This window comes from Epinephelus moara, chromosome 22 (genome assembly GCF_006386435.1).
Source record: "Epinephelus moara isolate mb chromosome 22, YSFRI_EMoa_1.0, whole genome shotgun sequence".
Taxonomy (NCBI): Eukaryota; Metazoa; Chordata; class Actinopteri; order Perciformes; family Serranidae; genus Epinephelus; species Epinephelus moara.
Genome location: NC_065527.1, coordinates 11,105,220 through 11,122,283, shown reverse-complemented (window position 1 = coordinate 11,122,283; position 17,064 = coordinate 11,105,220). Strand labels below are relative to the sequence as shown.

The window sequence follows — 17,064 nt, the reverse complement described above, 5'->3', positions numbered from 1 at the left end:
ATAGCATATAGCATATTGCACGACTGTTTGCTGCTACACTGATGTTCTGAATGTCACATATAGCTCTTTTGAGGTAACATTTAGGATAGGGTTGAGTTACTTTCTCCTTTGATAACTCAGGGGACACTGTACTGGATAAGTGAAACTTTTCATTTCCTGCTTTCTTGCTTATTTGAGAGTTAAATTTTGTAACTTACACACTGATATCTTGTGGTGGTTGTCTTTGCTCGGCAACATCTTTACACCTCGAGACTTCAGTTCAGTCATCTTCTTCACTGTGAGGGAAAACAAAGCAGAGAGACATATGAGACAGCAGGAAGTGAAATAATGACACCCACACATTTCAGCAGTGTCTAAATGTCTACAGCAGATACAGTATATAATATGTAATGTTCCATACACCATTGCCCACACCCACTCCACATATGTTCAGAGCCGTTTTGACAAAGCCATTAAATAAAAAGTTCTTCTAAAACTTGTCAAATGAGAAAATGACTGAACTTTTTGACTATAAAACCCAACTCTTAACATACAATTGTTTGATGTTACGCCATAAAAACGACACATTTAGTTTACATAGAAGAAGAGAGCTCAACAATTTACAATTTCTTTGCATCTCACACAGAAAGGTGCGGGGAATAACATTATTATTATTAGATGATTAGGATTACAGGGCACGGTATATGAGAGGCAAAGCCACTAAGTTTCAGACAATAAAAAGATGAGGTTTAAATTATTGAGTTTCATGATAATTGCAGAGAAAATAAAAAAGCAAAGCCATCACAGCAGAGTAGAAGGCTCATCTAAATGCATACTTATTCGCCAATTTCAAAAACACCATCAGCATTGTCTGTGCACCCCTCCACACTCATCCTATTTAATTACTTTGACGGTTCCTGACAATGGAACTTTACTTGTTTTGCATAAATGTGTTTTTATCCTTTGCTCAGTTTCAGCTGCATTGTGATTCAAAACTAATCTCAGTTGTGTGTCAAAAAGTCTATTTATTACACGTCTGAAAGGAAAATCACAATACAGAGGCTCTTTTCAGATTTGTGATTAGAGTAGGAGGAGTAAGGTATTATTATGTTTCCAGTAAGGAAACTAAGCTATTAAGTGCAGGGTTTGATAGGGTGGGGCTGTTTCCTGTGCCCCGTACGATGAAGACGACTCAAGAAGAAATGAAAGAAATAGAGCGAAAGAAGATATGCAACCAACAGCCGCTTTATCGTTCGAGATGCTGCTGCTGCTGCTGCTGCTGCTGCTGCTGTGGAATCATAACAACTGTCACGATGAGAATGGCTGGTGGGAGGTGGGGGATGGAGGAGTGTTTAATCTAATTAAAGTATTAGCCTCCTGTTTCTCTCTCATCTTCTAAACATATTTATCTAACACTGAACCTGTAAACCCATAGGCTCACCGCCTTGTCTCTCTATCTCTCTTCATTTCATATTTCTCTCTTCTTTCTTTCATCCCATCATCTCTTAGATTTCCAGGTGATGACTGAAGGTGAGATCAGTATAGATCACCTTTTTTTGTTGATGAACTGAATCTTTTTTCCCTGGTCATGCACGGGAGAGTGTATGTGTGTGTGTGCGTGCATCCATGTGTGCTCGTGGCCCTCTAATAATAAGTCTTCAAATCCTTTTTGTTGGACCTGAAAACATAATGACTGTTCCCTCCCTTCTTCTCTTTTCCCTCCTCAATTCCTTTCCTTGCCTCCTCTCCTTGCATCTCCCTCCCACCTGAGATGTGAGCAGAATAGGCAAGGAGGAGTCAAGGCAACAGGCTTTCTAGACACCCGTGCTTTGTAACAGTCGTTTTAAGGCAACGCCAATTAAATATGATGTGCGGCCCAGCTGCATTATCAGCTGTGTGTCGTGTTCTTTATATACATTGTGGGTGCCAAAAGACTTTCGCAAATGATACACGTGTGCATTCCCGCTCATAGCTCCTCCGGCAAGCCTCCTCTCTCCTCAAAATACATTTCAGGAATTGAGATACTTCGCAGAGATCGATTTTGATTGATTTCAGGGTCACACGCAGGAGGATGGAGGACAGGGGAGATGGGGAGGCAAAATAGAGAAAAGGGAAGAGCCCCCTTTTCCTTTTGTCTTGACAGTGGCGCAAAATAAAAAGCCACTAACATAACATCAACGTTGTTTAGGAGCAAGAATGTGCTCAGCAAATTCCAAGGCAATGTGCCACTTAGTTTGTCCTCTGAGGAGTACAAATGTGTTTCACTTCAAGGCTGTCAATGACTAGATTTTTGTTATTTCTCACATTCAAGTGGAAACTATACTTTAATTTTGTTACAAGAGAAAGGTTCAGTGGCAGCTCACCATAAATATTAGGATTTATCCTTACCTTACCAAGGAGATCTAAATCAAATATGAAAATACAGCAATTATATGCAGACCCTCCTGTCCAAAGTTAAACCTGGCTCACATTATTAGTGGTTGTTTTTTTTCAAACATCAAAACCTCTCTTCATCTCACCTTGATACTGGGCGCTGAAACCTCTTAACTTGTGGTTGCCATCAGAGGTAAAGTGCAGTCGGAGCCAATTCTTGCTGCTAATGATGGGTGAGGGAAGGTTGGGACCAGTGAACCTGCAGACACACAAACAGAGAGAGATTATTAGCATTTTAGCACATAACAAGCAAATATGAAGGAAGCAGACTGTTGTCATATTTCACATATCCTGTACACCCATAAATGGTTTTAACGTCAAAGGCTAGGTATGTACCAGTGCCATCTGTGGCATCAGCATAACCACTGATACACTTCCTTAGTACATGGACAGTAGAAAATGACACTGTTTGTTTCAGATAATCTCAGTGTCACTTTATTTATTATCAGCCGCCAACGTCGCGACAGCTGTTATTGTTTTCACCTTCTGAGTCTGTGTTGGAGTGTGTGCGTCATCATGGCAAAATGAGGTCTTGGTGACAGCTTTTGTAGCAGGAACTATCGCAGAAGTGTTTTTGACTACTTTATACATACAGGTGTCTTTGGACAGCTTATGTCACAGCGATAGCGTCACAACTGAGTACAAAATAAAGGCTGAGTTATAAGATGGGTGTGGCCCAATGCTAGGGGGCCAGAAGTAGGGGGTAGGAAGTAAGGAAGGAGTAACTGGGCATCCTACTTTATGCTCCTTGTCCACACTCGTTTTAAGTTGCAATTGCTGTGTTACTGATTGTAAATGCAGCTGGAGTATTCCCATCGCAGGATGGTCTTTAGTTTATCCATTCATTTCATTTACTGTGTCCAGGCATGGCCTTGTGGACACAATCAGCTAGGAGTAGAAAATGTTACCGTGTTAGGTATATTGTATCCTGCTATCCTCCTATATTATGCTGATCTGTTCTGTACGACATCTATTGCACGTCTGTCCGTCCTGGAAGAGGGATCCCTCCTCAGTTGCTCTTCCTGAGGTTTCTACCGTTTTTTTTCCCCGTTAAAGGGGTTTTTTTGGGGAGTTTTTCCTTATCCGCTGCGAGGGTCATAAGGACAGAGGGATGTCGTATGCTGTAAAGCCCTGTGAGGCAAATTGTGATTTGTGATATTGGGCTTTATAAATAAAATTGATTGATTGATTGATTGATTGATTGATTGCTGTATTTCATGCACATCATTTCTTCCTAAAGTAACATCTCTGACATCTTTCTTTCACTCTATCAGCTTGGACCTGTGCTTGCTCATGCTTCTGTTTTGTGCCATAAAGCAAATATGTAATCCATCAGATTTCCAATAAAGTCAAGCACAATAGCAGACAATATATTATAGAGGCTGGCAGAAGCTGCCAGTCTTAGTGGTGTCTGTCTTGTTTGTTTATGGTAATTATCCTAATGTTTTAAAATTAATGTGGCCTTGAGTTAGAGATGTTAAAATGTTACACCTTTAAGATCTATTAAAAGGAGGGTCTGGTACTCAAGGGGAACTGAAATGTTAACGACTCTTAACCAAACTGTGGCCCAATAAAAAATGGGAGCAGGAAAGACCAGCAGTGGCATTTGCAGAGAAAGGACACTCCTTTTATTGCTTTGAAAAAAGCAATGGTGAATTATACTTCACAAACACTTATAGTGCCTCCTGATCTGTATGCTAATGAGGGCTGTTGCTTACCAGGCACTTCTTTAGTTGTTAAAGCCAAAGTCATTTGGGAACACATCATGTTTTATCTGGAGACACACAAACACAATCTCTCTCACACACACACACACTCATAAACACACATACAGTATGCGCACCTCCATGCCTAGGCACACAGACAAATCAGACAAATGTGCGCATAAATTCCACTCGTCCATCTGTAAATTACATTTCCCCAACTGTGTCCACCTCCCAAACCTACTAATTCACTCTACAGAGTAGATACATACTGAGGCTCACCTCCAACCAGCTTTTATTAATACCACAAGAAAATAAGCAAAGAGAAAGCAAAATGGAAATGCGATTAAATAATTCAATAAAACTGAGAACTAGACTCTAAATAGGTATGCGACGCATCTTGCAAGCTAATAACTGTTCATCTTTGAATGCAAAAACAAATTTTGGGGTACTGATGCCACAAGGACAAAGGAATAAAACAGCTTTGAGCACACAGTTCCAACCCAAAAAAAAGATAGGGATCTACCAAGAGGAGATACTGAGTTTAGAGAGGGTGTTTGGTGGAGATACCAAAGACTGGCTGCACTGCAGAGCTCTCTGAGGATCAATTAAAATCATGTAGGATTCTAGATGTAGACAGAATAAGCTTTATTTAAAAAAGTAAAAACAGAGCACTATATCCATTTATAAAGTAAACTCTTGCTGCAGTGGGGCGTCAGCTTCACTGTACAGTAGCTAAACTTACTAGCTGAGCTGAACACAAGTTCAACTGAAGGATCGGGGGGAGAGACAGAAAGAGTGGAAAGGACTTTTTGAAAGAGTTTTGGGCAGCAGTGAGGACAAAGCGCATGCTAGAAATGAGACAATGATTAAATGAGAAAGAGAGATGGTATATCAAAATGTCAGTGATTCAGCTTCTTCAGCCACACTGCACGCAGACAGCAGGAAGATGGAGCAGAGTGCAGAAGAGACAGTGTGTCACTGATGAAACTTAAGCGAGTCTCCTGCTGTTTCCCATGGCTGCTTTCAGCGTGTCGCAGGTGTGGCCACAATTCCCTCACTTACAAGTCAGTGACGCAAGTGACCTCAACCCTTGGTGAAGAGATTTCGACTGAGGGAAGGCTTCACTAATCAAACGGTTATGTTCAAGTCACAAAAGGTGAAGGTCAGGGTCAGGAGCACGGATGGCGTTGACCCTATGTTCTCTCCAGGCGAGGGAGCTCCTTTTTATACTTGCGTCAAAGGCCTGATTATAAAAGTGGGTGTTGTGAGAGGTTGTTGATCACAGTATGTGAGCAACATTTTCCACAAGCTCACTTGCTCAAGCGACACTGTCAAAGTCAGAAGCTCTATGAAAATGTTGAACTGAGACTTCTGTACTGCATTACCCACCGGCTATTTTGCTGCTTATGTTCACCTCATCAGTTCATCTTGTATTTGCTTCACACAAACCACTTCTGCTTCTTCTAATAATTCAAAAAATACTTAACACTGACCATCCACCAAGTGATTTTAACCCAGAAGAGACTAATCCTACCATCTTTCAGCAATAAAATTAAAGGTCCTGCAATTGTTGTTCTTTAATTTCAATTAAGAATAGGTATAAAATAACCATACCATTATTTTCTTCTTTTATTTGGAGCTTTGAAAGAAACAAAAAAACAACTGAGTTAACAAAAGACTCAAAACAGTAAAACTTTTCTTTTTTAAATTGAATTTTCAAGGTTTCTGAGAACTATAATTTCAAGTGTTGCAGGTTTCTGTATTTACAACTTCACTATCCCCCTGCCGTGTTTCATCATGTGACCTTACGAGGCCGATGAATTCATGAGATTAGGCAATCAAACAGGAATCCAGCCCTGATTTGCTACATATCCTGGCCTGAATTGCTCCCACGGCAAAACCAATACTGCCAAATCTCTATCAGTGGACCCATTTCTACCGTCACATGATATACACTGTCATATCGCCCAACCCTACCTGTCTAATATGCCTTCAAGGAAACATGGTTTCCAACAGGACAGGTTGCATTATCAATGTTAAATTTGTGTACACTTGGTTGTCCTTTTCCTGCACTGAACATTCCCCAACTACCCCTGACTTACAGCTTGGCCCTTTATCTAAAGCACTCATCAAACACACTCTGTCTTTACTGGCATTCTCTCTCATTTTTTCTTAATATTTTTTAACATGGGCATAATCAGGTTATTTATCTGATCACATTATTATTTGTCCCTTATTTCAGCGTGACCGGGAAAATGGTATATGGTATAATGAAAATGAGGCGTAAATGTAAAGCCATGTCGTACCACACTGGCCTTGATTTACAACGGCAAGTGCAACACTGATAAAGTGAGTCAGCATGCCTCAGGAGATGTTTTATCACTTTAGAAAAGATGAAGCATTGAGGAGGATCATGTAGTGTCTGGCACATGTGCGTCTGGAGTGGTACTACTAGAACAGAGAGTGCCAGAATCACCTCTGGCTCTAAGTACATAGCCGGGTCCTGAGACAGCTCAAAATCCTGGTGCTATATCTCACACCTATGAATTACAGTGTTTGATCCCCACCGCCCACATGCACGTACAAAGGCCTCCAAACACCAAAGTCGAGATTTTAATACAAACAGACCTGTCAGAGTTACTCCCCTTTCCGCCAAAGGGACAAATAAAAATGTCCTTTGAATTTAAGGGCAATTTGAGCTGGAATCAACTTTCATTAATACACAACAAGCAAGCTAAAGACTGCCCTGAGATTGTGATGAAATGCAGCAGTGGCAGAGGATAAGGAACTGATGGGTATGCCATTTAGGATTAGGAGATTAATAAATATGGGATGAGGGATGAACAGACCACCATAAATATCAGTTTGACCTAGTGTCACCTCTGCCTCTCCTCATTTCACTGTCCGCCCCTTCTTTTTTGCTGAAAACATTAAAGTTTTAGGGTGAAAGTGACCATGGGGAGCAACAGAAAAAGTCCTGAGCTGGCTGATGGAGGTCTCCTGAAGGGTGTTGCAGCCACTTCTATAGTTCCTTTGCACCTCACCCTCTCGCTGGCTCTCTGTCTAGCAGACCATATTAGATTTTATGCGGAATTGTCTTGAGAGTGCAGTGCTAAATCAGTTTCCATTTCCAGGCCCCAAAGCTCCTCAGTCTGAGTCAGACTTTTGATGATTGTCCAAGAAATGTATTTTTGGGCAAGGCAAGGTGATAGAGGCAGCCAGTGGTGTTCTTGACTGAGGGGACTGAGCTGTGAACGACACACTGACACACACAGCTTTCTGAAAAACAGCGAGGTCTCTATGCAGCGGTTCAACTTCCATTTACATTTTTTGTTATCAACATTCATAAAAGACCTGGAAATGGTTTCATGGTTACACAACTCCACCGGCAACATCCGATTTCCGAGTATCTGAAGTCAGATTTGCAAATCTGTGTTGCTTAGACTTGTCTTTTCTCTGTCATGTTATGATTGAGGGTCTTAAGAATATGCAAGACCAGTCAAATCCATTTACGTAACACCAGCATAGAGATACTTTCCATACTGATGAGATGTGACTCATTATATAGTTAATGCCTTTCAGGATTTTGAACAAAGGTCCCCGTCATCCGGCAATTCAGCAACCCTTCCTCGTGGAATGGGCCTTTTTCCTGCTTTATATTCATCGTTTCATGTCATCTGTTTTCTGTTCGCAGGGCAGGGTGTCAAATTAGTCTATGCATAATCAGTGATGGGCGGAGTTTAGGTGTCAAAGGTGACTGCCACCACATTAGGATCAAACACTTTAAATCACCGTTCAGCGCATGAAATCATTGTGATGTAGCATCAGATGACCACATATATGTGTCCACGTGTGGGTGGCTGCATGCGTGCGGCGGGGAGGTTCTGGACGAAGAACGTCCCCGTTAATTGCAGCTTCTTCGGTAGATCAATCAGAGCTCTGCTCAGTATGCAGGGCCTGGTGCTTACAGCAGACCGGGGGTCACAGTGACTTTAAAGCCAAAACTTTCAGCATTTTAATGAGGCTATGTGAATTATAGCACAGGCCAGTCCATCCAGATGTACATGGCCACACCTGTACACACATACAAACACTTAGTTACAAATGCGTACGCAGATATCAATAAATTCTCCCTCTCGCTTTCACTCTCTAGCACACGCATACATACACACACACACACCTTCTGAGGTAAAACTAATCAGTGTGTTAGACCCTTAAGTCCAGAATGGCAGTATTAAAGCACTGGCAGTAGAGCTGTAGCTGTGACCTTCAGATGTAACCGAGACCAGACATACACTGGGGCTTTAAATTAACCACCAGAGCCCAATACTCCAAAACACAAAGAGCCCTCAATATTGTTCATTCATTTCTTCAAACAACAACCACCCAGGCAGTAAAAACCATCACCCTTACACTATAAGCTAAGGCCGAAGTATTAAGAGAGGCCTTCAGGGCAGTTATGTCTCATGGGTCTGTGCTGCACCAGGCTGAACCTCTGAGCGAAAAAAACAAGGCATCACAGAGGAGGTTGAAACCTCCACCAGCACCACTAAAACTTCAGAGCCCATCAGAGCCAACATGCCTACTTTCCCCTTAGAGTCTCTGGTCCAACAGAGCCAAAATGTCTGTTCTTTTCCTCTCTCAGCCCTCATGAATTATTCATGTATGGACCTCTAGCCCCATCAGAGAGCCTTGTTAAATCTTCTGAGAGATTCCTTTCTTCCTTTTCCCACAACTCATTTTCTGCCCTCGCAGAACATATAATATGGACACTGATTGAAAGAAATTTCCTTTTGGGAAGAACAATACACCAGCCATCAGCGTGGATCCCTTTCCATTCTTCTTTTTTCAGTTTCTTGAAGCCTATCTTGAAGCTTCCAACAAATGCCCTTTAATTGCACTCATTTTAAAAAACAGTGTACATAGATGTCAAACACATCCACAGTTTGGGGATGTATCTATGGGTACAACTACCACATGATCTTCCCATGATCCTGCCATTCATAACCAATCATTATACACATATTTCCTCCTCAATCCTGACTCAGATCTCTTTTTCAAAGACGGGAAAATATGAGAGCGATTGAGGACATACTCTTTCAATTTTGATACCTTTGCAGATTCAAACTAACCTTATTGGCTACTCTTCCATGCTGTTTCATTTCCTTCACCAAAGAGAAATGTATAGCAGCAGCCACACCAGCACAAGTCTCAAGCTGATGAAGTGTGAAGTTATTTTCCTTTTCGAGGACATGATATTCACCTCAAACAATGTGTCAGGTCTGTCAGGGACATCAGCATTGTTTAGGTCATGGCGACAATCTGTCAAGTTAACAGTGAGAGCTGTGTGTAGAGGAAGATTGTTAGGTGAAGAATGGGTTGAAGTTAAGGCAGCAGCTTTGGATTGTGCTGATAAATATAAAAGTTCATTTCTATGGCTGACTTGGATTGCAATAATCAAAAGTTAGAATATACTGAGGTAAGGCTCTCAACAGTGACTGATCAACTTGAGACCAAACTGGTTCGGAGCTGGCTGGCCAGTTAATGAAAGTTTTTTCCTCATCATTAAGTACTGGAGTTGCTGCATTTGCCAGCACTTCAGAGGCTGAATCTCAGCCCAGTTGCCACAAGCACTGTACATTTCTGCAAACCACAGATACATTACGTTCCTTTCACATAATGTCAATGTTCTTAAAGTGATGTAATTCTGATAACACGTATGTGAGCTGACTTTATCATGGAGAGGTGGAGGCGATGGTAGCTGGTGTAACACCTAGGTGAGATGGCTGCCAAGCTGCANACTGTACATTTCTGCAAAACCACAGATACATTACGTTCCTTTCACATAATGTCAATGTTCTTAAAGTGATGTAGTTCTGATAACACGTATGTGAGCTGACTTTATCATGGAAAGGTGGAGGCGATGGTAGCTGGTGTAACACCTAGGTGAGATGGCTGCCAAGCTGCAGGCCACTGTTCAAGACCAAGAACATAACTGTTGCAACCAATTGCCATGATTACGGCACCAAAACTGGGTATTTTAAGCCAAGACATGATCGTTTCCTAACCATAGCTTAGTGGCTTTTGTGCCTAAATAACCACACATTACCACAGCGTTGTTGAAATCTAAAGTTGCCACAGATCTGCTACATAATAAGGTACAGACCTTACACAAAAATGTACAATACCTACATTTATTCTGCCAACTTGGCTCCTAAACCTACACTTTACCCATAACTCAAACTGATGCATTATGTGACACCTGGCTTTAGTTTTGCTTTATTTGGTTCAGTTACAAACTGTTAGATTGCACACATATCTTAAGATGATATAAGAGACAGATTTTCATGCCAGAGCATTAAAACGATACATTCCCATGCCCAAATTTAAGAGGGTGACTCAATTAATTCATTCCAAACCAAAGCTAATTTCTAGTGAATCTATCCAAAAAGTTAATTTGCTACTTGCACCATGACCTTTTCACGCTTTAAAAGTGTGAAAGTAACCTACGGAGATGTTCTGATAACAGCCAAAAAGGCATACAGACAAGCAGACGAAATGGGGCAGAAACATAAACCCGAGCAGCTCAATTCATGGAAGTAAAGAATTTAGTGCCACTTGTTCTGCAATTGATTCCAGTGTCAGTGTGATTTATTACTCTTCTTCAAAAAGTCAAGGTGGATGTAGGCAAAGTCACAGAGAGCAAAGCATTAGGACTAAACTGCTATTGAATGGACTGTGGAACAATGCTGATGAGGAAACCATACAGAGCCTAATAGCTTAGATTATTGAATGTTTGCCTTCAACAAAATGACCTACACAGGCACAAATGACTTGTTTGACTAAGATGAAGCAAAACAAAAAACACAGAAATTGTCAAACCAGTGACTTTTCTCTCCATCTCTCTCCTTCTGCTTCATTTCTGTCAAACCCACCTCACATGACACTTCGATATCATCACCGAGGAAGGTTGCAGAAGACACACACAAAAACACACACCACTAATACACAAACGTACACATCATCAATCACATCACACAACTGACAAAGAATGTGTTTGCACTTCTCAATGGGTGTAATCGTCTGCGGGCGGTATTGGATCTGTGGTTAACGGGAGAGAAACAAATGAGTTTCCAAGGTCACTCTTAAAAGCGGCAGTGATAATTGAGCCCTCCCTGTAGATCTATCAAACACAACAATAAACAAATGCCAATAATATCCTAGGGCTGATTGCAGGGACATCTTCCTTGTCTTTTGCAGGAGGCTTGAAAAGATATACGTGGACAGAAAGAGGTGAGAAAGACAGGGCAACCATTTCAGGGTGACGAAGAAAAGCCAGGTGGAGAAGCACTTAGTGAACACAGAAATTTAAGGATTGAGTAAAATCATAGTGAGTTCTGTTTAAAACAAATCATTCTCAAGGTTGAAGCATACAGTGGCTGCATTTAGTATGTGGGATTCGAAGATCGTACCTCCTACTACCATCAAAGCTCAATGAATGATTCTGACAGCAGCACTTCCAATGTTCAACTACTTACCTTTCTCCTCCACCTAAGACGCTACGCTCCATGACTGTTAAGAAGCAAATTCCTTTTGTAAAACATCAAAGTATAGACTATAATGACTCATACAGCCAGTGCCAATGACTGCATACAAGCACTGCAAACTGAGGCGTCAGTGAAACTGCTTTGACGCTCCCTCCGAAGAAAGCAAAATCAACAATGAATGGATTTATCCCACAAACAACTGCTAACCTGACTCCATCCAAAGGTGACAATAAACTGCCTACCAGCACCTCTACGGCTCATCAATTAAAACAAATACATGTTGTTTAATACTGAAATTTAAAGACAGAAAAAAAACTTGTGGTGTTGGAGGTTTCTACTGGTTGCCTGGCAACCGCATGATGATGAAACCACAACTTGTAAAACCACGACTTGTTTTCACACTTTGTTTTTTGGTTTGCATGAGATATAACATGTTAATTAGCAAGCTTTAGGGGTAATGGTAGGAATGGTTGAACTATTCCTTCACAACAAACGCGAGTGTCTTAACATAAGGAACATTCATTTGCAGTCCAAGCAAGTGACGTGATCCTCTCCAACCTGCAGCTGTTTCCACTTGTAATAACATAAAGAACCGAAGAGTCACTATCACTCAGTTTAAGATGGACATCTATGCTTCGCTGGACAATTTCTCTCTCTCTGCCTCCTTCTCCCCATCTCTCCCTCTATTCCCACTGTGGTTTGTGTGCACGAGCTGTTAGTTTTTCAGAGTCGGTCTGAGATGACGCAGTATGTGAGGAGACAGGTGAAACCATGCTAATGATATTGAACCTGGCAACACTGTCACATCCCCCAAACGCAGCCGGCACATTGTGTTCCCTTGATACCGGAGCATCCTTAAATAACTACATTGTTATGCTCAGAGAGAAGCGTCTATGGGTTTTTGCATGCATCATTGTTTGTATTTATTTGTAGATGTGACTTATTGCATGTCCGTGTTCAGTATGTCCCTCTCGGAACAAGCTTCAACAGAACGCTCATTTAATGTCAGATGCTAGCCCGTCCTTACAAGACTGACGATCACAGTAACGATGCACAATAAAGCACCAAAGAATCTTTTTCTGTTTGTCGATGAAAAATACATTTCAATACTGTTTTCCCTTGTATTAACAAATTGTACAATATAACTTAATTCTGATAATGTATACTTTTACATATACTTACCCTAAATGACTACTGTTGGCTCGAGTAAATGCCAAATGTATGCATCATATTTTTTTTTTGTAATTATTTTTGAGGTTCATGTGGTCATTAAATGCATGCATGATTTAACAGCAGCCCATTAGTAACAGCAACTTACTGGCATTCATAAAACTAAATGGTTTATAAACCTATGTTGCCATACAATCTGCTCCTGTGCACTTTTTATAATGAAGGCACTGAATAGTGCAGAGTCAGAATTTTCCCTTTTAAACAATAAGCCCCTAGGCTCCCACGTATTAAAGGGTAGCGCAGTACATAAAGGTCGGCATAAAGTATAAAGCAAACTAATTAACTACAAGTGGGAAAATATATAAAGTAATACCGACCATTCAAATCCATCTATGTTTATTTTGAAAGGCTATACATGAGAAATTCGACGGGTTATTCTTTTATTTGACCTCTTTTTTATCCAAATCCTTACACAACTGTCTGCTTGAATTGGCAGAGGAAGAGAGTGAGAAAATAGACCAGCAGAGGATTAATGATAGGGAGACATTTTTACCACACCAAAGTGCTTGGAAAAAAAGACCCACCATGTCTATACTTGTACATCATTTTTGGATTCAGTAGCTTCCATTCGCACTCTTCAGCTTTACTCTAAATCACCCACTCCAATATACAACTACTATTTTAGCTCTTACATCTACTGCAATGGTCTCCTTATCTTTTACTATTGTTAGTTATGAGTGATTCCTTTCTCAATTCCCACTGCACTGCTTTTCTCTGGCATCTTTTCAGATGGACTCTGAAGAGGCTGCCTGAATAGAAATAAATAAGACTAAAACTCCTGTGCCAGCGCTAAGTCGTCCATAGCACCAACACGGAACCAATGCCATTTTTTCCAAGCCCACTTTTTGCGATTGCACCTGTTCCAGGATCCAAATGCTCCTCGTTGCACCAAGGTGGGTGGTGTAGAGCAACCAAGGGTCGTGATTATGCAGATCAGGTGGTGCAGTGCAGTTTCTGGACGCTTTTTGGCAAGACATTGGACTCACATTACCACCTACTCAGACCAAATCTAATCACAAAGGCACCACACAGAATTATGTGGCTGTCATTGGTGGAAGGCACAAGGTGACCTCCCCAAAAGCACGTCAAGACACTTTCATGCATGTGGAATTATGCTTTTTCTTTTAATTGACAAAATGCATCCAACGTGCGTGTAAATGATGATCAATATACATTTTAAAACATACAGAGGGCAGAGTCTGATTGGATGGGTTATTCTTAACAATAATGTTATCCACAATAGTCTGCAGGATATATAATGTTCTTTTCCTTTTAGTTGATTAAATCCCCGAAGCTATTATACACAAAAAGGGATGTATGTGTTCCTATTGTAGTCTCAAATCTGACGGATGCACTGTGCTTTGCTGCACACGGGTTATGTAACAAACAGTTAGAATGAAAAATATTTTATTGTACTAGGTAATGTAGTTGTCTTCTGTCTTATTTTCAGCGTGCGCATCATTACCCATGGCCAGGAACTGCAGTGTCTCCAGAAATGTAAATCCAACTTTTTAAAAAAGGGACATTATCTGCTCTTGGAGGCATATTTAAGGTGTATATTTGTTATTTTAAAAAAAAAAATGCTTTCTGAGGATGAAATCTATTTTCTCCTCAGAGAAGTTGGCTTCTTCCAGCCCATTAGGAAACTGTCTGCTGCTTTTAAACCGGATGAGAGGAGCTGATTTGATTTGAGGCTGATCATCCTTCTCTGCCTTTTTTCCAGTTTGTGCTGTGCTGCTGCACCATTACGATTGTGCCTGCAGTCACTAAATTTACTGAATTGGGTGATCACATTTGTATATTTCTGCTATGGGTTTGTCAGTTTAAAAAAAACAGATGTCTGTCAGTTTCAGCATACACATTAAACACGGTAGTTACACATGGCGTAATATACAAAGGGCTCAAGCTTTGAACTGGATGGATGGTGGTAACATTTCTGACTGATAAACAACCACTCAACTTACTGGCTGGGTCCCACTGGTAAAATAAGCCATCCATCCATCCATCCATTTTCATCTCCTTATCCAGAGCCAGGTCACAGGGGCAGCAGGCCGAGCAAAGCACCCCAGACGTCCCTCTCCCCAGCAACACTTTCCAGCTCCTCCTGGGGGACCTCAAGGCGTTCCCAGGCCATACGGGATATGTAATCCCTCCAGTGTGTTCTGGGTCTGCCCCAGGGCCTCCTACCAGTGGGACGTGCCCGGGACACCTCCAGCGGGAGGCGCCCAGGAGGCATCCTAGTCAGATGCCCGAACCACCTCGACTGATCCCTTTCGACGCGAAGGAGCAGCGGCTCTACTCCAAGCTCCCTCCGGATGTCTGAGTTCCTCACCCTACCTCTAAGGATGAGCCCAGCCACCTCACGGAGGAAACTCATTTCTACCGCTTGTATCCACGACCTCATTCTTTCGGTCACTACCCAGAGTTCATTATAATAGGTGAGGGTTGGGACGTAGATGGTAAAATAAACCAAAATAAACCAAAAGACAAAACACAGTTAGGCGTCACAGCCAGGATCTGTGAAGTAGAATGCTTTCTACATCAGATGATCATTCACCACAGCCAGAGCATAAGGACAAATACCAGTTCTCAGTGTTACTCTGTATTGATCACGTAGCAAAGCCACAATGCCTGAAAATGCATGACCAAATTCAGTATACAGTTGTGTATCACTCTGGCCTTGAGGCTGGATTCCAAGTATAAACTGAGCTCATAAAAGTCAACTCTTCAAGTGATGGTCTTTCAGATGGAAAATGTAATTATCAATCACTTCAGTTTCGATGTCAGCGTGATGCTAACAACCACTAAAGGTTAAATTACTTCCTCTAACATCTCGCCATGATTTTCTAATTTCCTCTTTGGTGAAAATGCTGTCGAGTATTTAGATTCGAAGCTCGAGCTGAAGAGGCTGATTGTCTCAACTTGTGAAGTAAAAGTGATTTTCCTATTCTGATTATTAAGCCACATGTTTGGCCGTCTCCTGCATGTGGTAATGAGCCACTCAGACAAGCTGGAAAAGGGTAGTGGATGAACCCCATATGGACATCTGGTGTCCCAGTTGCTCCTCTCTTTCATCTCATCCAGACTCCCCTGTCCCTTGTGGCACTGCTCACTCAGTGTCTGAGCATATTACAGTGCGTCTCTTTCTTTCTTTTTTTTTTATAAAGAATAAAACTTCAGTGTGTTTTTCAAGATTTTTCTGATCACGCACCATCTCACTGAGGCTGTGAGAATAGATACGAGCTCTGAGATTTCCATGACGGGCAAGAACGGCAAATGCGGGAGAAAGATGGCTTCATGGTGGGAGGAAGAAACAGGCAAGAGATGAGTAGCGTCCAGAGTACATAGGGAATGAGTCATCCAGGCACCGAGAGCTGCCAAAACGTAACCACAACTTCTATTTTCAGTGCCTCTTCTTCCGCATTGTCGCTCCTGCTGTCCACCCTCAGTAGTTTCTTTTTCCCAAGAGCTCCGTGTACTTGTTTTCTTTTAATTAGTTTGAGGGTCGCTGACAAAGCCTTTCTATTGTGAACCCATTCCAAGACACTTCCTAATGCTTGAACTGAAAAGTATGGGATGCAAAAAAAGATAGAGAAGGCCTTTATTCCACCGCTGTGTTCACTGGCCCTTTGTCTGCCTCTCTCAGTTCATTTTATAAAGATTAGCGTTTGTTCTCTCTCTTTTGCCATCGCTCCCTGTAATCCCCCCCTCTGTCTTAGTCCGCTGCTCCATGCCTACTTTTGGGACAATATACAATGCAAATGGATGCCACATTTAGTATTATCTGCTCTGTCTTTCTGTTTCCCAAACACAAGAATCGGAAGAAAGGAAAGACCAGGATGAGAAATGAAATGGCGTTGAACAGTGCGCCTGTTGTGTCCTACATTTAGGGGCTGTTAACGATTCAGGGTAAGAAGTACGTACGCATGCAGACAGTTGGAGGACAGATTGTAAAACTTTGATCAGACAGGTGCAGCAACAGAAAATTCCAATCCCAAATCCAGATGGCTGGCCCTGCTGAGAGAGGGATGGCGAAATCAAAGTATTCAAACAACCATTGTGGACTGGCAGGTGATGGGAGCTTTGATGACAGCCTCTTAGAGCAGTTGATGGGGATATCTGAAGAAGCTAACGAAACTTAGTAAGTTGTGGAGACAGATTCATACCTG

General features: G+C 41.6%; 1 protein-coding gene across 1 annotated transcript in view; it reads right to left on the bottom strand.

The window, feature by feature from the left end:
• Positions 1–17,064, bottom strand: part of csmd2 (CUB and Sushi multiple domains 2) — a 284,867-nt gene that overhangs the window by 149,060 nt on the left and 118,743 nt on the right. The window contains exons 6-7 of the mRNA XM_050034139.1: positions 2,499–2,611; positions 198–275 (exon numbers count right to left, since the gene is read on the bottom strand). Coding sequence (XP_049890096.1) covers positions 198–275; positions 2,499–2,611 — 191 coding nt within the window. The remainder of the gene's footprint in view (positions 1–197; positions 276–2,498; positions 2,612–17,064) is intronic.